The 22,661-nt window shown below is 57.0% G+C and overlaps 2 protein-coding genes across 10 annotated transcripts in view; one reads left to right on the top strand and one right to left on the bottom strand.

Moving 5' to 3' along the window:
- FBRSL1 (fibrosin like 1) overlaps positions 1 to 2,941 on the top strand; it is an 86,755-nt gene extending 83,814 nt beyond the window's left edge. For all 9 annotated transcript variants that reach the window (XM_082418458.1, XM_082418451.1, XM_082418453.1 and 6 more), the window contains one exon: positions 851 to 2,941. In XM_082418458.1, coding sequence (XP_082274584.1) covers positions 851 to 1,685 — 835 coding nt within the window. In that variant the 3' untranslated portion in view covers positions 1,686 to 2,941. The remainder of the gene's footprint in view (positions 1 to 850) is intronic.
- An 8,452-nt stretch (positions 2,942 to 11,393) lies between these two features.
- On the bottom strand, positions 11,394 to 13,480 carry LRCOL1 (leucine rich colipase like 1; the record flags this gene model as incomplete). The annotated part of the gene is made up of 4 exons (XM_082417042.1): positions 11,394 to 11,879; positions 11,948 to 12,073; positions 12,179 to 12,304; positions 13,391 to 13,480. 4 exons carry the CDS (start codon positions 13,478 to 13,480, stop codon positions 11,682 to 11,684), a joined length of 540 nt encoding a protein of 179 aa, XP_082273168.1. The 3' UTR covers positions 11,394 to 11,681.
- Between the last annotated feature and the right edge of the window lie 9,181 nt (positions 13,481 to 22,661).

The following is a 22,661-nucleotide window of genomic DNA, read 5'->3' on the forward strand; positions in this document are numbered from 1 at the left end:
CCTAGAATCAGTCTAGAAGGCGGTGGGGACGTGTGTCGCCGGACCCAGGAAGGGTGCCAGGGAGCAGCCCAGGGCCTGCCCGCATCCTACAGCCAGCACCGTCACCACAGAGGGTCAGGAGCCCGGGGAGTTGCAGGTCCCCCATGGGGACCTCAGGGTCGAGTGAGTGGGGTTCAAGTAGAGTGATGGTGGCCAGGTGCAGCACTGAGGGTTGGGCAGGGGTCTGGGGAACCTGGGGACTCCCAAGGGGAAAAGGAGCCTCGGATCTGACCCACTCAAGCCCAGCTGCTGTCCCAGCCCCTCATCAAGGTGGGGGCCGTGCCCGCTGCGCTCCCAGCTCAGAGGCAAAGAACTGTAAAGTACAGGGTGGCGCCTCGGGTGAGAACCAGCCTGCGATGGGGCGGGCGGAACTATGGTGACCGCAGCCAGGCCACACACTGCCCACGAGGAAGGAGTTGCAGGACCCTGTTCCTGCTGGGTGGAACTGCCCTACGTTCCTCACTGAAGGACTTGTCCTGGCTCAGGGGCTCAGCGGCCTGGGTCTCCGTGGAGCATTTTGCGGTTCTGCTGCAAAGTCGGTCTCCGTGGTGCTTGTGGAGGGGAGACGGTCGTGGGGTAACCCGCGTGGGGATGTGGGTTGTGGTCGCCGTGTGTGTACGGGGTGCCACTAGCAGTGATTCCATGGGAGCCCGGGGTGCTAAGCGTACCCCACACGCACGCACGCAAGGACCCTGAGGTCACTGCGGTGGGCAGTGGCCTCGCCGCGTTGAGGTGGGAGCTTGGTGTCAGGGGAGCTCGCTGCCCGGTGTCCCGCCAGGCTGAGGAGGGCTCTCTGTCTTGTCACTCCCAGGGACCTCCTGGAGAAGACGCGCCTGCTGAGCCGGACCTCGCCCGCGGCCGCCGTGGGCCACCCAGGCAGCGGCCTCCTGCTCCGCGGCCAGGGCGAGCCGGGCCGGCCCGGGCTTCCTGCCGAGCGCGAGGCCGAGCCCCGCGTCAAGGAGAGCCGCTCCCCGGCCCGGGAGGACAGCGCCAAGCCCAGCAAGGCGGCCCTGGGGGACGGCCTTCGCCTGGCTGGCCTCCTGGGCCGTGAGCCGGCGAAGCCGCTCGAGGCGGTGGCCGAGCGGCCCCAGAGCGACGTGAAGGTCAAGGAGGAGCGCGGGGAGGACGGCGACGCGCCCCCGCACCCTGGCCCGGGCCCCGCGGGCCGCGAGCGCCCAGCTTTCGCCTGGGAGCCGCTGCGGGAGGCCTACCGCGGCCCAGAGCCGCCCCGCCGTGCCCCGCTCGCCCCGGGCCCCGCCGCCCTCCTCGAGCCGCCCGAGCGCCCCTACCGCGACCGCGAGCCGCACGACTACAGCCCCGAGCGCTTGCGGGAGGCGCGCCGCGACGAGCTGGAGCGCGCCCGGGCCGCGCACCTGGACGGCACGGCGCTGCTGCCCGCGCTGGGCGCCCTGCACTACCCGCGCCTCGCGCCCGCCGCCGCCGCGCTGCACAACGGGCTCCTGGCGCGGACCCCGCCGGCAGCCGCCGCCTCGCTCGGCGCGCCGCCCCCGCTGGTGGCCGCGGCCGGGCCCCCCACGCCCCCGGGGCCGCCGCGGAGCAGGACTACGCCGCTCGGGGCCCGCGCGCCCGGCGAGGCCCGCGACTACTCCCCCTCGCGCAACCCCCAGGAGGTGGAGGCGCGGTAGTGGCCGCGGGGCCGCGCCCGCCGCGTGTGTGGAGGCTCCTCCACGAACGAACGCACTGCTGTCGACTAACCTAAACGTCTGTTTCTAGAACTTAAGCACAGTTCCATCGGCCCTGGGGTGATGCTCGCTCTTCCACTCGCAGCCCGTGGAGTCGGGGTGTCATACACAGCTTTTCTGGGGGTGATCTTTAGTTTTCCGAGCTTGAAATGAGGCTACTGGAAAAAAAATTCAAGTTTGTACCTTTTTTCCCACAGGTGAGAAGCGTTTTTAATAGATTTGTATTTTTTTCAACTTTGTGCTGTTTAGACATTTAAATGAAACAAAAAAGAGACTTTTGCTTTTTAACTTTTAGTTTGGTTTTGCGATTTAATGGCCTCAGAGCCCCAGGGGGTTTTTTTGTCTTATTTATGGAGAAGAAAACGGTCATTTTGTCCAACGCACTGTGAGGTCCCCACTCAGGCCCGGCCCTGGCCCTCCCTTGGTACTTGGAACCGAAGTTACAGATATATATTAGGATAATTAATAATGTACAAAACTTTATTTGCCTTATTATGCAGAAGTGTAAAAGGGTTTCTTTTTCAGTTTGTTTTTTTAAAAAAAAAACACAAACTGTAAATAGTCTGTTAATATAAATATATGATGTTATTAAATTCTTAACCTAGGTAGACTTTATAAAAACGGTTTCTAGAAACTCCTCTGGTTATCTGTTTAACATGGTCACAAAAACCCACCCGCTGTCAGTTGGAAATGCCCTCAGACGTTTAACTGCGGCAGCGTCCTTCAACTATGCAAGCGGTCAGGGCGGCCGGGCCGCCGGGGGGACCACGGAGCGGCCCTGGGACGTGTGTGCTGACAGCGGTGTCCTCGGGATCCACCCCAGACAAGTAGGCTTTGGGAGGTGAAAAGGCTAAAGGCACAAAAGAAATAACTTCTGTCTCTTCTCACGGAGGACATCAGCAGACGTTTGTCTCATGTTTTCCCACCGGCCAAGGCCTTGGCATGATTTCCTTTTGGTTTCAGTCTTACTTTCATAACCCCGTGAATGTCACCATGCCCTGTCGTCAGCGTACCTTGTTTCCTGGCATCCACACCTGTGTCCTCGGTGTGTGAGCCTTGGTTCGGCCATCTGTAGCTGTTTGCTTTGTTCGGTTCTGTATCTTCAACCCCGTGTTTCCACTGTAGACTCCGGTTATTTTAAACATTCTGTTCTCCCATCAACCAATGAAGGTAAATACAGCCTTGATCTTGGATGGACAGGTGGTTGAGTGTTTTGTGGGGCTTTGTGACAGCTGGGGGTCGCGCACCCGCCCTCAGTTCCCTCCCGCACCCTGGCTGCTACCTCCACCAGGGCTGCCCAGTGGAGCGCCGTCCTCGGCACCAGCCTCACCTCGCCCCGCTCCCCCAGGCCGTTCCGTTCCCCCTGGGCCGTTCAGGCTCCTCCCTCTGACCTTTGCCCGGCACCTCTCGCTTGGCCTTCAACTCTGCTCTGGCCACGTGGTCCCCGCCCTGTCATCTGCCCCATCTCCCCTGTGCGGTACTTGTCCGCTGGCTTGGTCTTGCATTGGCTGTCGGGGTGCACGTCCTGGGCGGGGCGGGTGGCGGCTGTTGGAGAGGGGAGAGCTCAGGAAGGAGGGGAGCAGGGGAGCAGGGGCACAGCTGGCTGCCGCCACCTGCCGGAGGAGAAGGGCGAGGGGGCGCCTGCCCTGCAGTGGGGACCGCAGCTACTTGCGCTGAGTGCTGGGCCCTTAGCCCTGCCCTGGCCGTAGTTTAGAAATGGGGCCCTGACACTGTACCCCAAGTGGATTGGCCTCCTTGGGTGAGCAGCCAGGGCCTAAGCAGGGCCTCTGAGCCCATGAGGGTCCCCATGGAGAGCTGGGGACGCCCTTCATCCCCGGGGACAAGCTGGTCACCGTTGTGCCCTGGAGCACCAGCCAGGGGCTTCTCCAAAGGGGTTTGGTTCCCGGGGACCAGCCCCACCGGGCCGCAGTGCCTTCCTCTCTCACTCCTTGGTTTTCCCTTGTCTCAGTTGTAGCCTACACAGCAGAGCTCCAGGAGCAACCCGTCTCCGAGTTCTCCTGTAATGGACTGGGGAGGCTCACGACCTCGCCCACCCTGGGCCGGTCTACCCAGTGGCCTGGGCTACACCCCACCCCACTGCAGGGTCCCTGCGGAGCAGACAGAAGCAGAGGCCCAGCCGGCCGGCACCCAGGGCTCTGGGACCCCACCCATAGGTGTAGTTGCAGGGTGGATGCAATTCAGGGTCTGCCCTTGACCGAGACCACTTGGGAGTCCAGGGATATCACGTGAAAGAATAAAATACTTGAGTTAAAGCCAAAGGACACAGTCTGCATTGAACCGTAGGGACCAGGAGAGTAGGCCTGTGCTGCTTGCCTTTTCCCAGACAAGGGCCCCTAGCGGCATGTCACCTGCAGGGTAGTGTTGGTATCTGCCCTGGGGCAGGCCATCCCTAAGGGACATCCTTTTCAAGGGATCGTGTTCTCTAATGGAGTGTCAACCAGAAGGGCATGATTTTTGGTGGAGCAAAATCAATAACGGAATTCTGCCCACTGGGGAGCGCCCTCCGTGCTGGCACATCACCCAACAACGACCGTGGTCTACGCAAGTGGCCCATAGGGACCGTTGTCTGTAAGGCAGCACCAACCTCCAGGGACCCACAGTCCGTGCTGGAGTGCCACCCCCTGGGAAGCGTCTGTGAAGTTAAATGATTGTCAAATAAAATTTTTCAATAAAAGGATTAAAAGATAGAAATTATAGTTTATAAAATCCCCTAGAAGGTAAAACAAAAAGACAGTGAGTTGAAAATGTGAGAAAAGGTGAACGACTTAGACGGCCTTTCCAGGATGTCCATCATCCAACTAATAGAATTTGGGGGGGCGGGGTGGGGGGGTGGGAAGAAAGCTAAGTGCAGTGGGACATTTTAAAGAAGCGATTTTAAAACATCCTGGCCAAATACCAGTCAAGAAAAAGACGTATCAGACACGCAAGGATTCAGACATACATTCATTCCCTGCGTCTTTTGTTTGCAAGCCACTGGAGGAAATATTCCAGTAAAATAAGGGTATGAACCAAGTGAAAGAGAAAGAGAGGGGCCCAGGAGGACGCCCTCCTGACCCAGGAAGGAGGTGGGAGGCCTTGAGGGAGGCTGTGAGCACGAAGTTTGCTGCTGTTCTTGCAGACAATTTCTCTATGTGAACTTTAGGGTTAGCTTGTCAAATTTTGTTCGTTTTTTCCTGTCACTTTTATATTGGGATACCATTGGATTTATAGACAAATTTGGGAGGAATTGACACTTTTACAATGTTGATCCTTCCTGATCCATCACAGGACTCTCACTAATGTATTTAAGTTTCCTCTTCTGTCTCTTGGTAAAGGTTTTAATTCTCTTCAGCTGTCTCGCAGCTTCTCGTGTGTACTCCTAGGTGTTTCATGCTTTCGGTAAAGCCGCGTGTCGCGCTGGTCATTATGACGGTGCAGAGTAGCTCCTGGTTCGCGTGTCTGCCGTGGGTCTCGCTCCCTTCCTGTGGCATCGGTGCTGCTTGCCGAGCAGCCCCCAGCCTCCAAGTGCACGGGAGGGCCGTACCACCGGCCCCCGTGGGTGGACGGAGCTGTGGGACTCGCCCTGGTCGTCGTCACCTGCGGAAAGGCATAAGCTGCTTCTGAGCAGGGGCGCTCGATCGCTGGTGTGGCACCCCCCAGGGCCTCAGCGCCCAGGACTGTTCCCAAGGGGGCTGCTCTGTGGGGTTCGTGGTGGGAAAGCACAGAGCAGAGCCCTGAGACGTGGGGCTGTTCATCAAGGCAACACACCGGACCTCTCCCGACCGAGGTGCTGACCAAACCTCCTACCAGCTCCACCGGCCTTTATGTTGGCTCTCTTACGTTGCAGGTAGACTGGGAGGTCATCTTCAGGCGAGAACAGTGGCTGTCCTCCAGCGTCTTTGCACTGTCCCCTTGTGCCGCCCCAGGGCAGGCACTTCCGTGCTGTACATAGACAGTGGGTAGTTTGATGTTCAGTCACCAGGTTTTCTTCTTTGTTAGCTCCCTTTTTCATTTTTAAATCAGACACAGGTGTTTTATATCTATTAGCTGGCCATGTGGGTTTTCTCCTTGAGTCGGTAACGTCACACATCGCACAAACAGCTGTCCTGACGCTGAACCGCCTTTGTGCTTACACACTCAAGTTCTTGTGAAATGGCCAAGTCTGACCAAGCAAACCCTGTGCTCTCCTGCATGACCATCGCTGCCTTGAGCCAGGCACTCAATTTTAAAATGGTTTTGTAAGTTGCACACTTGACCGCTTTAACCCAACAGGTCTTCTTTTTTTTTTGGCTGCGTTGGGTCTTCATTGCGGTGTGCGGGCTTCTCATTGCGGTGCCTTCTCTTGTTGCGGAGCACAGGCCCTAGGCGCCCGGGCTTCAGTAGTTGTGGCGTGTGGGCTCAGTAGTTGTGGCTCGTGGGCTCTAGAGCGCAGGCTCAGTAGTTGTGGTGCACGGGCTTAGTTGTTCCACGGCATGTGGGATCTTCCTGGACCAGGGCTCGAACCCGTGTCTCCTGCATTGGCAGGCGGATTCTTAACCACTGTGCCACCAGGGAAGTCCCGCAACAGCTCTTTGGTGACCAAATTTTATTCTGCTTCTCCGAGTCCTGAGGGGGAAGTTGAGACTTAGTTTCCTGTGCCTCCGTGGCTGTTTAACGCGTTTCCTGGCAACCTTGCCGACATCTTTCTGAGGATGTCGCGTTCATCTGTGACCACATCTGTCCCCCAAGGAGGTCCTGGCGAGCCTGCCCCCAGCCAGGCAGGGGCACTGACCGTTTCTGATTTTAGGGGGTAACCAGTCTCTTCAGCATTACTACCTGGTTTTAGAGACAGTTTGGGCAGTTTTTATCTTCCTGGGAATGGGTCTGCTCTCTGAGGAATGTGGGCACATCAAGTGAATGGGTCCACACAGCACGCTTCTTACAGTTTTTAAAACTGTCTTTCCTCTGAGACTCTGTCGTCTTTCACGTTCCTCGGGCTCACCGGTGTCTCCTCTTTCGTCAGTCACACTCTCAGAGGTTTGTCTATTCTATTATATTTTGCAAAAACCAAACCTTCGGGTCTTCCCTCCCTCCCGCGCCCCTCACGCCCGCAGGACGCAGCGCCCCCGCCCTCCTGCTCCCCAGCAAACCTCCCAGCGCTCGGGGCTCCCTGCCCGCGGGTCCTGCAGGGCCCACGCCACCCCGAGGCTCTAGCCACCGGCGTTCGCCGCTCGCCACCTCGGTACCACAAAGCGCCCGCTTTCTCTCCAGCCACGTTACTGAAACCACAAAGCGCTTCCAGGGGCGTGCTTGCCCTCAGCCCGCGGCACCTCGGGGATTAGCCGCCTAGAGACTTAATCTAAAACCCTACCCGGGTAGCCGACACCTCTTGTCACTTCTCATCAGAGTTTTGGGGGAGACCACGCGGAGTAAGTCTCTCCAGTGACGGCCACTTGTCCCGAGCGCAAAGCTCCCCTCCCCTGGCCATCTCCCCATCGTGGCCCCGCGTCCCGGGGAATTATCGATAGTTTCGTGACCCACTGGGCTTTAAGCCAGAGCTTCTTAGCGCAGGGAGAGGCCGCAGCAGGGAGGTGGCTTCATCCCTCCCCACGTGGATGGAGAGACGGTGCCGACCGCTCACAGGCAGGGCGGCCACGGGCTGCGGGCCCGGCCTTTCTCGGCGCTGGAAGCCTGCCAAAGTGTCAGGGGTCTGAGGGGGCAGCTTCCGTTTGGGGAGATGAGAATTTGTGGAGATGGTGGTGGACGGTCGCTCAGTGCGAATGTACTGAATGCCCCTGAGCTGTGCGCTTCAAATGGCTGAGAGGGAAATTCTTATGTCGTGTGTATTTTACCACAATTTTTCAAAAATTGCATTCCATGACTACAGAATAAAAAATTTGGGGGAAGAAAAAAAGCCAGGAAAACTGTAGACCCACTTCCTCCCCACGGTGGGCAGGCGTCTGCGACATTTTGCATGTGAGCTTGGGGGCGAGGACGCCTGGGGGGCACCCGTGGAGACCGCTTTCTTGCCTGCAGAGGAGGTCGTCCCGTCCTCCCCATGACGTGGGAGACGTGCGACTTGCTCTGGACGAAGAATCACCCAAGTCCCTTCCGCAGGGTGGTGCCCGGGACCATGTCCCCCGGCCCCCAGCACCGCGGCAAAGTCCCCGCGGCCGCCCAGCCACCAGGCCTCAGAGACGGGGCCATGAGCGGGGCCACCACCATCGGGTGACCCCCGTGAGCCCCTGTGGAAAGTGGTCCTCGGATCACCTGTCGCCAGCTCCCTTGCAGACCCCCTCCTCCCACTCTGCCCGGCCCTGGACCCGAGGTGGATCCCAGGGTCCCTCCTCCGAGGAGCTCTCGGTCTGCCATCAAATCAGGGCCACCCAGGATGGCGAGGAGGCCAGCGGGGGGGACCCGGAGGACCTTCAAGGTGACAGACGAGAACCGACCCGGGGCCCCTCCGTGAACCGCCCCTTCCTCTCCCTCCCTTCCCAGGGCCTGGGGCCCAGCAGCTCTTCCCGCCCATCTACGGTGTTTCTAGAACGACTTGGAGGGTGTCACGGGCTGAACTGTGTCCCCCAGATTCACAGGTTGAAGCCCGACCCCAGGACCTCAGGATGTGACTCTGCGTGGAGACGGGGCCTTTAAATGGGTGACTGAGGTAGAACGAGGTCATTAGGGTAGGGCCGAATCCCACAGGACTGGCGTCCTGAGAACAGACACAGGGAGGACCACGTGGGGACACGGGGAGGACGCAGCGTCCGCGCCGCCCCGAGGCACTGTCAGCCGTGCGCGCGGGGGCAGCTCCCGCCCCGGACACCACGTTCTCCGAGGAGTGCCCGGCCTCCAGGGGACCAGGCTCTCCTGGAGGGGGAGGAGCGGGGCTCCGGCCGATCCCCGCGGAGGGACCCCCCCCGCCAGGAATCCCCTCGCGTGCGGCGCTCACCCGGGCTAACCTGCGCGAGGCCGGCAGCCAGTGGGCACACTGCTGTTTTCCTGCTGCAAAGGGGAAACTTCGGGGTCTGTCCGCATCCCCGGAGGAGCGAGCCGCTGGGGCTCCCCGGGGCCTGGCCGGCTGCCGACCCCGAGCGCCACCTGGCGGCCGTGGGAGGAACTTCCCTTGTGCCCGCGGGGTGCCGGCGGGTGGGGCCGCTGTGGGTGCATCAAAGAACAGAACAGGCAAGACGCCCGCGCGGCGGGCCCAGCGCCCCAGGAGCTGAGGCACCATGAAGCAGGCGGAGCGTCCGCAGCATCGGAAGGCCCCGCACCTGAGGACACACGGAGGGGCCGGCACTAGGGTGGCCGGGGTCCCGCTGAGAACCAGGCGTCTGAGTACGGACTCGGCTGCGGGCGCCGCGTGGCTCTGCGGGCCGATCCCGGGAGGCCCTAAGGCGCGAGACCGGCTCCCGGAGAGGGAGGGGTCGGTGGGCAGAACCTCAGGGAACGAGGTGGGGACAAGGTCGGACACTGCTGGTCGTACGGGGGACCCTGCGCCTCTACCCCAGAGTCTCCAGAATATTTTGAGCTAAGGAGAGCGATCCTTCTGGTTTTGCTGTTTTTATTTTATTTATTTATTTTTGGCCTTGCCGGGAGCGGGGCCGGGCGGGCATGCGGGATCTTAGTTCCCCAACCGGGGATCGATCCCGTGCCCCCTGCAGGGGAAGTGCCGAGTCTTGACCACTGGACTGCCAGGGAAGTCCTGGTTTTGTTGTTGTTGTTTTTTATTTATTTATTTATTTATTTTTGGCTGCATTGAGTCTTCGTTGCAGTGCGCGGGCTTCTCATTGCGGTGGCTTCTCTTGTTGTGGAGCACGGGCTCTAGGCACGTGGGCTTCAGTAGTTGTGGCACGTGGGCTCAGTAGTTGTGGCTCGTGGGCTCTAGAGCACAGGCTCAGTAGTTGTGGCGCACGGGCTTAGTTGCTCTGCGGCATGTGGGATCTTCCCGGACCAGGGCTTGAACCTGTGTCCCCTGCAGGCGGATTCTTAACCACTGCACCACCAGGGAAGTCCCTTAACTGGGTTGTTTCCACTTAAGTTTTGAGAGTTTTTTGTATAGTCTGCATCCAAGCCCTTTGTCAGATGTGTCATTTCTTCTCGTCTGTGGCTTTTCTTTTCATTCTCTTAACAGTGTCTATCACAGAACAAAAGTTTTTAATTTTTATGAAATCCAATTTATCTAATTTTTCTGTTATGTGTGGTGTTTGGTCATGACTAAGACCTCTTTGTCTAATCCAAGATCATGAAAGTATTCTCCTCTTTTTCTTCTAAATACTTTACAGTTTTATGTTTTACATTTAAATCTATTCTTTTTTTTTTGTTTTAAACTATCCTTTGTGGCTTACCTGGCTTGTTCTCATTATTAGGGTGGGAGCAACGGCTTCTCATGACTTACTCTGCAAGGACCGTCATAGTCAGCTCCAGCCCAGGAGGAGCGGGGAGAAGGGGAGGAGGAGAAGGGGAGGAGGGAGGGGGAGGAGAATTTTTTTTAACAGAGCCCAGAAAAGCAGCCTGGTGTCTGCAGGGTGGGTGCTGGGCACAGAGGAAGGTGACAGTTAAATTTCTGGCACTCTGGGCACAGAGCCGGCTCTGGTGTTTGCCCCGAGAAGCCACCAGAGGGAACAGATTCTGGATCAGCCAGGACTTCTGCTCCAGGGGAAGGTGGGGGACCTGGGGGCCGAGGGGGCAGGAGGAGGGACCAGTGGGAGGCCCCCTCCCCCCAGGGGTCTTCAGCGGGCTCCAATGTCCTCACTGCGCCATCCGCAAGGTCAGGGGAGCCTTTCCAGTTGGAACGGCCAACTGATGACTTTTACCTGCAATGACCTGTGTGCTCCTGCGGGGGAGGGATGTGTCTGCACCTGCCCTTCCCTCTGGGGAGACTTGGTCTCTGGTTAAGGGGGCTCCTTAGGATGGCGCTGAGCTGAGACCCGGTGTCTCCACGTCCACAGAAACACTCGCTCAGTCGGGAGGTTTACTGATGCTAAGTTGTCACCTCGAGGTTCCAGTAGGTGCCACCCGGATACGGGTGGTCTCAGGAAGTCACAGCTAGACATCTAATACCTACAGGTTTTCGTCGTCCCAGGAAGAGCAGCCTGAACACGTGCGGGGCTCGGGGTCCAGGGAGGTCTCCAGGGCACAGACCGGGTCCAAGTCACTAGAAGACACAGCAGAATTGGGAAGCGCACAGGGAGACGCATCCTGCAAGGCAGGAGCCGGAGGTGCTGGCCTTCGGGCCGGCTGGGTCGTAAGGGCCACACGCTCCTCAGGACCGGCAGTCGGCACCTCTGGGCGAGGCCGCCGGCGGGGCCGCCTTGTTGGCTCCGACACCCTCGGGACACCCGTGGGCTCGCTGTCGTGGCACCCGCGGCGCCCACTGCTGCTCCGGGTGCGGATGGGCCAGGCGGGCGTGCTCAGAAAGCTCTGGTTCTCAACCTCGGGGCTCAGACACACCTTTACGGTCAGACTGAAGTCACGGGTCCCGGCGTCCGAGCTCGGGCACCAGGGTGTCGTCTCCCAGCCGCTCGCCGCAACCCTCCGGTCACCGTGCCCCACCTCCCTCTGCCCCCCACCCTCGCCGTTCTCCGTGCCGTCTTCAGGTTCTGCGTCCTGGGGGGCCGCCTCACTGAACTTCCTCTGGGGAAGGCGATGGGAGGGGAGGAGGGGGGAGGAGGAGGCTCCGGCGAGGGTCCTTCCCTTCGTCCAGCCCGGGGTGCAGCCCCACAGGAGTCAGTCCCGGCGCCGCCCCGTCCCGTGGGTCCGCCACCTGCCGCTGTGCTGGCCCTCCACCGGGCGTCCGGCGCCGTGTCCTGCTGCGACCCTGGTGGACCTGAGAGCCCACCACCCGTGACCCATGTCCTTTTCTGACGCCTCATCCGGGCTCTGCTTCAGGAAATGGGAACGGAGGCCGATCTGCAGAGGCAGTTGGCGGCCTCTCCTGGGAGGGGACACACCACTTCCAGGTCACTGCCCGCCCGCCCTCAGGCCAGTCACCGGAGTTAGCCCCACAGGCGGGCCGGACCCGGTTCCAGGACTCACCCAGGGCAGGCACTGGAGCAGGACGCCGCTCCGGCGGACGCAGCGGTGGGGGCCGGCCTCGTTCGCCTGGATGCAGCACTTACTGCGGCACTCGCTGTGGTCCATGCAGTGGTCCCCGTTGGGCTGGGGACAGCGGTCAGAGGTCAGAGCCAGCAGGCGCCACCCTCCGGCCCCGCGGCCCTTGGCCTCACCTTGCGCCACGGCACGCACTGCAGGAAGATGGTCTTGGCCGTGCAGTACGTCTGCGGCCCGTAGCTGCTGGTGACGCAGCAGCCGCTCCGGCACTCCGTGTGGTCCAGGCAGGTGTGCCCATTCGGCTGTGGGAGAAGGAGACCTGGTCCCTTCCGCCAGGCCCCCGGCCCTCCTTCCCAGGGTCCGCCCTCCCTGGCCCCTTGCCCCTCGCCGGCCGGGGCAGGGCACACCTTCTGCCAGGACAGGCACTGCTGGAAGACGGTCTGGGGGCTGCAGAACTTCTGGGGACTCAGGCTGTTGGTGACACAGCAGTCGCTCTGGCACTCCGAGTGCTCCTTGCAGGCCTCCCCGATGCCCTGTCAAGTCAAGGCTCACCCACCTGTGCCCACCACAGCCCCGTGTCCTCCCCCACCCTTCAAACTTAGCTCACCCGCCTGACACTGTTCTGGAACATCCGCAGACAGTGGGGGTCCAGAAGACGGAGAGCCAGGGGAGGGAGGCAGAGGGTAAACTGAGGCACAGAGGATGGAAGAGGCGGGCAGGGAGGAGTGCCACGAATGAAACTTCCAGGCCCCCTCCCCACGCTGTCATGTTTTACAGGTGAGACGCTGCGGCTCAGAGAGGGTAGGTGACTTGCCCAGGATCACAGAGCCAACAAGGAGTTGGACTGAAGCCCAGGCCTGCCGCCCGCCCACCACCTGTGAGGGGCCCTCCACTCGGCTCTCAGAAATCTCCTTCACAAACTCAAAATTACTGAAGGTCCCAAAGAGCCGTTGTTCCGCGTTTACTGTTCTGGGTAAGTCACTTCAGCTCTCGAGGGCTGAGAATAAAGCCGTCTGGGCTCAGGGTTGGGGCGGCCCAGCGGGTGAGACCCGAGGATGGAGGAGGAGCAGCTTCTGAGCCGCCCGGAGACAAAGCAGACAGGAGGGCCCCAGGGAGGGGGCTACACAGTGCGGGGTCCTCCCTGCTGCATCCTGCGCGGGGGCCACCGCGGACCAGGCAGGACGCGGGGACCAGGGAGGTGACACACAGCCCCCAGCACAGAGATCGCGTTGTCTCTGCTGTCACAGCACGATGCACACGAGCTGACCACTGTCACCCTGGCACCCGCTGCCCCCTCCTCCCCCCCTCCTCTGGGCCCACCCCCTGCCATTCCACCCCACGCTGCCGGGGCCCTGGAGCAGCTTCTGTCCCAGGTAGCAAGGGCCACTGGACTTGGGACTTGGCGACGGGCCTGGGTGTGAGTCAGGGGTCAGCTGTCCTGGGGGCTTGAGAGCCTTGGGAGGCAGATGTGCTCACAGGCTGGGCGCAGGAGGGGGGACGGAAGAAGGAGCACAGAGCCCGGGGCAGGAAGGCAGGCTGGGAGCCAGGGAGCCCCCGTGGGCCTGGGTGCAGGCAGCCCCGGACCGTGCGGCGACAGGGGGCAGGGACGTGTAGCTCACCTTGTGGGACTGCGGCAGGTGCTTCCCCCGCATCGTCACCAGGGTCGCGGGCAGCAACCAGAGCAGCAGGAGACGCCCGGCGCTGGCCATCGCTCCTGGCCTGTTGGCCCCAGAGGGCGTGGAGTCCCTGCCCGCAGGGCTCCTGCCCCCCCCTTCCCAGTCTTTCTCCAACCAAATGGATTTTTAAACATGAGTAGACATTGTTTTCTTAGAGGGTTTTTTTTCTTAGAGGGGTTTTGTTTCCAAGATGGGGCAGGAAGTGCAGAGAGTTCCCATACATGCCCCTGCCCCGCCTCTGTTTCCATTATCAATATCTTAGTCGGTGTCATGCATTTGCTGCAATCCATCAAACGATTTTGATACATTATTATAAACCAAAGCCTGCCGTTTCATGAGGGTTCGGTCTTGGTGTTGTACACGCGATGGGCTTGGACACATGTCTGAAGTGTACCTACGCTTGAGAATCATACGGGGTTGTTTCACTGCCCAGAAACTCCTCTGTGCTCTGCCTGTTCATCCCCCAGCCCTGGCACCGCCCACCCCGATCCCTTCACGTCCCCATGGCTGTGCCTTTTCCAGACCATCCCAGGGTTGCAGTTGCGCAGTGTGTCACCTTTCAGGTGGCTTTTCCCACTTCCTAATACGCACCTGAGGGTCCTCCGTGTCACTTTAAGGCTTGGTAGCAAATTTCTCTTTATCACTGAGTGGAAAATATATTTTCAACAGCCTTTCTCTGGGGAACAATCGAGCCCTTTATTGGTTTAGACAAGAGCGTCTCTGAGGTTAGCGCGCCCAGAATCTCTCCTCGCTTCTCTTTTGGGCCCACCTTGGCAGCGGCCCCCTCTGGTCTTCAGCTCTGGACCCTGCGATGTGACAGGACGAGTGTCCTCAGGGCCCACGGGCCTCACCCTCAGACTGTCCCAGGTCACTCTATTTGTTGTGGGGCTCTGGGGAGACCGCCGGGCCTTTCTGGGCCCTAGTTCCCCTCCCTGTGAAGTGAGGGGTGGGCCCACTTTGAACTGTCAGTTTTCAGATGATTCCGTGAAGCATGGGGTCATCTGCCTCGCAAAGCACCGTGGAAATCTGCTTTTTAAGTTCCTGCAACTGTTCAGGAGCACGCCCAGCCCTCCAGGATGAGCCCTGGCTGCCCGTGCTGGGAATTTGGGAATTCAGAGCCTTCCGGAGAACAGAGCTGGGTGGAGCACAGACAGGGAGGCGGGGTGGCCTGGGGGTGGCGCCCCCCCCAACCCGCCCGATTGGGACAGATTCTCAGACCAGGAAAGTCATCGTGGGCAGGGGCCTGGTGGGGCAGTGGTGTTGGGTACCTGGGGGTGGGCAGGCAGGGCTCTGGTTTGTCTCCTGCTCATTGCACCTCACGCAGAGCACCCGACCCAAACAACCAGGGCTGGTATTTGCTCCAGAGCCATTCCTGTCTGTCAGCACAGACTCTTTGGGCCCCATGCAAATATCCAGAAGTTACCCTGTGCTTTCAGTAAGGACAGAATTGAGCAGCACAGAACATCTCAGAGCGGCTTCGTTTATACTTTTGTTGTTAATGAAAATGGCAAGTCACAGGACATATCAATCACTTCTCTGAGTTTTGGTTTTCTGTAATTTTAGATTTAAATTTATCTGCAGTAAACCATAGCTCATGAGCCACAAAGCAGTGCTAAAGCATTTCATTCAGAAGTTTTGCTGTTTCAAACGAGACACAATAGCATGAACTCAGAGCCCTATTTGGATCTGCGGATGCCGAAAAGTGATAAAGATGCAGAGAAAAGAGAGCAGAGGATGCCGGTCTGAGTGACAACAATACCATTTCTCTTTTAAATTTTACCTTTGAAAAAGCACCTCGAAGTCTATTTCAACCTGTGTACGACAACAGTGTTTTAAACTTTTCCCCTCAAAAAAAAAGCACCTGCAAAGCTGGGATGCACCTTTCCCACACGTGTGTCCTACGTGCCGGCAGAGGTCCAAGTGTGTCTGCAGGTCTCCCCGCAACCCCATCGCAGGTCGGCAGATGTGAGCGGGCCGTTCTGGGTTCTGGGGCCTCACCGGGCGCCGCTGCCCGCACATCCCAGGCCCTGGCCCCGCCCAGGCTCCTGTCCCTCCACTCAGAATCGGCCCTTGGGAGGAGGACAAGTGTTTCCACAGTGGAACCCAAGACACACTCTCTGGTCCTGGGAGACTAAACCTACAGACAGACCCACAGCCTGGAGCAGCCAACCTGGGGAGCTGGCCAAACCTCTCAGTGACCCCAGATGCCAGCCCCGGGTCAGTGACCCCAGCTTCCCTGGCTTTGCCCCTCCTCCAACTCAGGACCAGCCTGAGAAGCCAAATGTGCCCCCTAACCCATCACACGGGACGCCCGTATCAGTCTGCCAGGCTGCATAACAAACCCCACAGACAAGGATGGCCTTGCATCCTGGAGCCTGGCAGGCCTAGGTCAAGGTGTGGGCAAGGCGGGTTCCCGCTGAAGCCTCTCTCTTTGGCCGTCTCCTCCCCGTGTCCCCACGTGGCCGCCCCTGTGTGCCTGTCTGTGTCCTGATCTCCGCTTATGAGGACACCAGTCCTATGGGATCAGGGTCCACCCTAAAGACCTCATTCTACCTCAGTCACCTCTTTAAAGGCCCCGTCTCCGCATAGTCACATCCTGAGGTCCCGGGGTCAGGACTTCAACATATGGATTTGGGGGGACACAGTTCAGCCCATAACAACACCCCACATCTAGTCAGCTGCCTCACTTTCCCCACCAACACCCTGCCCTCGGTGCGCTGGAGCCGACCCTTTCAGCTGCCGGCGTCCCGTCCCACCGCCCGCCTGCGGGTCTGGTGCGGGGTGGACCAGCCCCGATGCTGGGCAAGCTCTGGACAAGCGCCCTTGTGCTGACCACTGCCCTCTGCCTGCCTGCTGATCTGTGAGGGCCACCGGCCACAGGCTCCGGGGACGGCGCAGGAACTCATTTGGTTTCTTTCATAGCAGGTCAAAGGTCTTGGATACCTCAAATCACATGATTCAAGGAAAATTACACCAGACAGTTGGGTCATATAAGCAGTTTCCAAGATAAATGGCAACCCCACAGCCATTGTAGGAACTTTGTAAACCCTGTTCCCACATCATATCAAACCTATCAAATATAATCATTATGTCACAACTACGTAAGAGCTAAATTTCAATCAATCAATCACACCTTGAACACCCTTAACTTTCAAACCTGCAGTGTTCTTTTTGTACTTTAAACCAGGAAAAAAATATTTTCTGGTCTCAAACCTTTTCTCAGGCCCTTGAAAAGTTCGCAGACCCAGTGCACGCAATTGGGTACGATGTGCCTGATCAACCAAACAGCCCACGCGGCACGGGAACACTGTACCCCTGGGAGAAAGTCCAGTTCACGGAAGGTCACAGCCCACCTGTGCTCACAGCCCATCACTCACAACAGCCGAGGCGGGAGCAGCCCGAGGGTCCACCGATGGGACAAAAATGTTTGTCCACATAATAGAATATTATTCTCCTTAAAAAGGAAGGACACTCTGGCACCTGCTACAACACAGAAGAACCTGGAGGACGTGATGCTCAGTGAAATAAGCCAGACACCAAAGGACAGATTCTGTGTGACTGGTTCCACTCTATGATCCTCCCTGGAGGAGTGAAGTCCACAGAGACGGGAAGCAGGATGCTGGTTTCCAGGGTCTGGTGGGGGGGGATGTTATTTTATGGGGACAGAGTTTCCGTTTGGGAAGATGAAAGAGTCCTGGAGATGAGGGTGGTGAAGGTTGCACAACAGTGAAAATGAGCTTAATGCCCCTGAGCTGTACACCTAAAAATGGTTAAGATGGTACATTCTGTATTGTACACATTTTACCAGAATTAAACTCAGGGCCCTGGAGGCGTAGCTGGTCCTGAGCTTGAAGAACAACGCATTCGCAGCCCCTAGTTATTCTGAAATATCCTTCTATGTATAGAATCTCTTTTCTTGGATATTTGTTTATAAGTCTCTCGGCTCAGGCATCTTTCCACAGTTTTGCCCTCCAACATCAACGTCAGGTGTGGTTCCACAGTGTCTCAATCTGACAAAAGCCCGATGCCAAATCTTGTGAAAAACTTTACACATCCTGATAAATTACATTATACAACCACAGGTACCGTATTTAGAGCATAAACCCCTCGTGTTGGTCCCATACCCACCCGGCCTCATTTAGTCTCCGAGCGGGGAGGCCGGCTGAGCCTCTGGTGCCCACGAGGAAAGGTGACCCGAAGGTGCAGCCCTGACGAGCGCTCGCGTGCAGGCCGCCCAGCACCCTCACACGCAGAAGAGTAAGACGTGCCAGCAATCGTGTGAGAGTGGACGTCCCCTGCAGAAGAACGCCCTCTGGTAGCTGATAATGGCTTAAATCCTCAGCGGCCCTACCTTTGAATCTTGGGTCCCACCGGCTCCTCCGTGTAGAAGTGAGACTGGCCAGGCTGTGGCTTCCGGAAAAGACTCCCAGCCCCCAAACAGAGATTCACACAGGAGCCAGGCTCCAGGGAGCCTGGGGCAAAGCCGCCGCAGAATCGCCGGAGCAGCTCCCAGCCCCACCTCTGTTCCCGAAGTCTCCTCCCTCCTCAGGAGAGACCAGACGCACAGTGGGCGGTGGCCGGGCCACACAGGACGGCGGGACGCTGGCCCACGGGGAACCCCAGGAACCAGCTGCAGCCTCTGCAGCCGTGGCCCCGACGGCCGGCCCCGGCCAGTGACCGCAGCTCCCCCGGGTCTGCCCGCCCCGACTCAGGACCAGCCCCTGACCCATCCCGTGGGACGTCCCGCTGCCGGTCAGCCGCCCTGCCCTCCCCACCAGCACCCCTCAGGGCCCCTGGAGCCGACCTCCTGCACTCTCAGGGTCCCCACCCGCCTGCCGGGGGGGCTGCTGACTCCCAGCCCTGCTTGTCCTCATGGGGGTGGTCTGAACACAGTGTTCATTCAGTTACATTTCCTGACTTACTTATTAGTGACGACAAGCCAGGCTCTGCGGAAGAGGACTGTGTGTCCCCAGCCACCTTATCACCTAGGAGGGGGTTCTTGGCCTCGTGTGGGAAATGGACCTGTCGACAGATTACGTAACGTGTGGAAGATGCCTCTTGGGGGGCAGTGGGGATGCTGGGAGGCAGGACTGGGGTTCCCCAGGTGGTGGGATGCAGGACAGGGGTCCAGGCAGAGGAGGGGGTGAGCCGGGAGGAGGCTCGGACTGGGAGTTGGGGACGGATGGGAGGGTCGGGCCTGGAGGGCTGGCACAAGAACCTTCACAGGACCAGAGAGTGTGTCAGAAAGCTCTGGGCACCACGCAGGACAGGATGAGAGGCTGGCACTGCTGGACCACTGCAGTGGGTGCTGCCTGGGTGTGTGGGGCGAGGGCACCAGAGACCCAGGACGACTCTGGGCTCTGGGGATGGGGGTGTGAAGGGCTCAGTTCCACACAGCGTTTCAGGGGTCCACCACTGCCTAGCAGGCCCCCAGAACTCAGTGGCCCAAAGGGCAATTTGTGACTGCCTCTTGGGTCCTGTGGGCTGGCTGGGCTCAGCAGGGCGGTTCTCGCTTGGACTCACGCGGCAAAGGGCAGTCAGATGGCACCGGGCTGGCGAAGTGACCTGAAGCCGCGACTTCTCCGCCCGCTTGTCCACGGTGGCTGGATGGCGGGGGCACCTCCCCAGTGTGTCTGCCTCACATCACTGAGTCCCAGGGGGACCAGCCCAGGAGCCAGCATCACCCCAGGGACGCCCGCGTCAGTGTGGGAAGAGGAGTGGCCAGAGCCAGGGCTGAACCCAGGAGTGGACACGAACCACCCAGGAGCGGACACGAACCCCCAGGAGCGGACACGACCCCCCAGGAGCGGACACGAACCTCCCCAGGAGCGGACACGACCCCCCAGGAGCGGACACGACCCCCAGGAGCGGACACGACCCCCAGGAGCGGACACAAATCCCCAGGAGCGGACACGAACCCCCAGGAGCGGACACGACCCCCAGGAGCGGACACGACCCCCCAGGAGCGGACACGAATCCCCAGGAGCGGACACGAACCCCCAGGAGTGGACACGATCCCCCAGGAGCGGACACGAATCCCCAGGAGCGGACACGAACCCCCAGGAGCGGACACGACCCCCAGGAGCGGACACGACCCCCAGGAGCGGACACGACCCCCAGGAGCGGACACGAACCTCCCCAGGAGCGGACACGACCCCCAGGAGCGGACACGACCCCCAGGAGCGGACACGAACCTCCCCAGGAGCGGACACGACCCCCCAGGAGCGGACACGAACCTCCCCAGGAGCGGACACGACCCCCAGGAGCGGACACGACCCCCCAGGAGCGGACACGACCCCCCAGGAGTGGACACGACCCCCCAGGAGCGGACATGAACCCCCAGGAGCGGACACGACCCCCAGGAGCAGACACGACCCCCCAGGAGCGGACACGAACCTCCCCAGGAGCGGACACGACCCCCCAGGAGTGGACACGACCCCCCAGGAGCGGACACGAACCCCCAGGAGCGGACACGAACCTCCCCAGGAGCGGACACGACCCCCCAGGAGTGGACATGAACCACCCAGGAGTAGATATGACCCCCAGGAGTGGACACGACCCCCCAGGAGCGGACACGACCCCCCAGGAGCAGACACGAACCCCCAGGAGCGGACACGACCCCCCAGGAGTGGACACGAACCTCCCCAGGAGCGGACACGACCCCCCAGGAGTGGACATGTCCCCCAGGGAGATGGCAGAGGGTGAGGAGGGGCAGCTGGTGACAGGATATGGTTTCTTACAGGTGTGATGTCTGCACAACTCTGTAAATATACTAAAACAATGAATTATACACTCTAAATGGGTGAATTGTATAGCATGTGAATTTTATCTCAATAAAGCTATTTAGAAAAGGAAATCTATTTGAACTTTTACCTATAACTTCATTGTTTTTACATTGTTATTTATACGTTTTTAAAATTCTGTCCTTGTCAGAGAGTAACATTTCCTTTTAACCAAAGAATTAGAATTCAATTGAATAACTTGCTTTTTTCACTTGTAAAATGCCTTTTTAAGTAAAAAAAGAAAAAAATCAGTCCTCCTAAAACTAATTTCTTTAACTTACTATTTTTTTTAAACCATTTTTTAAATTGAAGTATAGTTGATTTACAATGTTGTGTTTGTGTCTGGTGTACAGCAGTGATTCAATTTTATATATATATATGAACTTCCCTGGCAGTCCAGTGGTTAAGATTCCACGCTTCCACTGCAGGGGGCACGGGTTCAATCCGTGTTCAGGGAACTAAGATCCCACATGCTGTGCCCCGTGGCCAAAAAATATTATATATATTCTTTTTTAGATTATTTTCCATTATAGGTTATTACAAGATATTGAATATAGTTCCCTGTGCTATACAGTAGGACCTTGTTGTTTACCTGTTTTATATATAGTAGAGTGTATCTGTTAATCCCAAACTCCTAACTTATCCCTCCCCCACTTTCCCCTTTGGTAACCGTAAGTTTGTTCTCTATGTCTATGAGTCTATTTCTGTTTTGTAAATAAGTTCATTTGTGACATTTTTTTAGATTCCATATATAAGTGATATCACATGATATTTGTCTTTCTCTGTCTGAGTTACTTCACTTAGTATGATAATCTCTAGGTCCATCCATGTTGCTGCAAATGGCATTATTTTATTCTTTTTTATGGCTGAGTAATATTCCATTGTATATATGTACCACATCTTCTTTATCCATTCATCTGTTGATGGACACTTAGGTTGCTTCCATGTCTTGGCTACTGTAAATAGTGCTGCAATGAACATAATCTTTTCGAATTATGGTTTACTCTGGATACATGCCCAAGAGTGGGATTGCTGGATCATATGGTAGCTCTATTTTTAGTTTTTTAAGGAACCTCCATAGTGTCCTCCATAGTGGTTGTACCAATTTACATTCCCACCAACAGTGTAGGAGGGTTCTCTTTTCTCTACACCCTCTCCAGCATTTATTGTTTGTAGACTTTCTGATGATGGCCATGCTGACTGGTGTGAGGTGATATCCCACTGTAGTTTTGATTTGCATTTCTCTAATAATTAGTGATGTTGAGCATCTTTTCATGTGCCTGTTGGCCATCTGTATGTCTTCTTTGGAGAAACGTCTATTTATGTCTTCTGTCCATTTTTTGATTGGGTTATTTGTTTTGATATTGAGCTGTATGAGATGTTTGTATATTTTGGAGATTAATCCCTTGTCAACTGAATCATTTGCAAATATTTTCTCCCATTCTGCAGGTTGTCTTTTCATTTTGTTTATGGTTTCCTTTGCTGTGCAAAAGCTTTTAAGTTTAATTAGGTCCCATTTGTTTACTTTTGGTTTTATTTCCATTACTCTAGGAGATGGATCCAAAAAGATCTTGCTGTGATTTATGTCAAAGAGTGACCTGCCTATGTCTTCCTCTAGGAGTTTTATAATATCTGGTCTTACATCTAAGTCTTTAATCTGTTTTGAGTTTATTTTTGTGTATGGTGTTAGAGAATGTTCTAATTTCATTCTTTTATATGTAGCTGTCCAGTTTTCCCAGCACCACTATTGAAGAGAATGTCTTTTCTCCATTGTATATTTTTGCCTCCTTTGTCATAGATTAATTGGCCATAAGTGCGTGGGTTTATTTCTGGGCTCTCTATTCTGTTCTGTTGATCTATGTGTCTGTTTTTGTGCCAGTACCATACTGTTTTGATTAATGTAGCTTTGTAGTATAGTCTGAAGTCAGGGAGCCTGATTTCTCCAGCTCTGTTCTTCTTTCTCTAGATTGCTTTGGCTATTTGGGGTCTTTTGTGTTTCCATACAAACTTTAAATTTTTTTGTTCTAGTTCTGTGAAAATGCCATTGCTAATTTGATAGAGATTGCATTGAATGTATAGATTGCCTTGGGTAGTATAGTCATTTTGACAATATTGATTCTTCCAATCCAAGAACATGGTATATCTTTCTATCTATTTGTGTTATCTTTGATTTCTTTCATCAGCATCTTATAGTTTTTAGAGTGCAGGTCTGTGTCTCCTTAGATATGTTTATTCCTAAGTATTTTATTCTCTTTGATGTGATGGTAAATTGGGATTGTTTCCCTAATTTCCCTTTTTGATATTTCATTGTTCGTGTATAGAAATGCAACAGATTTGTGTGTATTAATTTTTTATCCTGCAACTTTACCGAATTCATTGACGAGCTCTAGTAGTTTTCTAGTAACATCTTTAGGATTTTCTATGTATAGTGT

The sequence above is a fragment of the Balaenoptera physalus genome (genome assembly GCF_965194825.1).
Source record: "Balaenoptera physalus genome assembly, chromosome: 12".
Taxonomy (NCBI): Eukaryota; Metazoa; Chordata; class Mammalia; order Artiodactyla; family Balaenopteridae; genus Balaenoptera; species Balaenoptera physalus.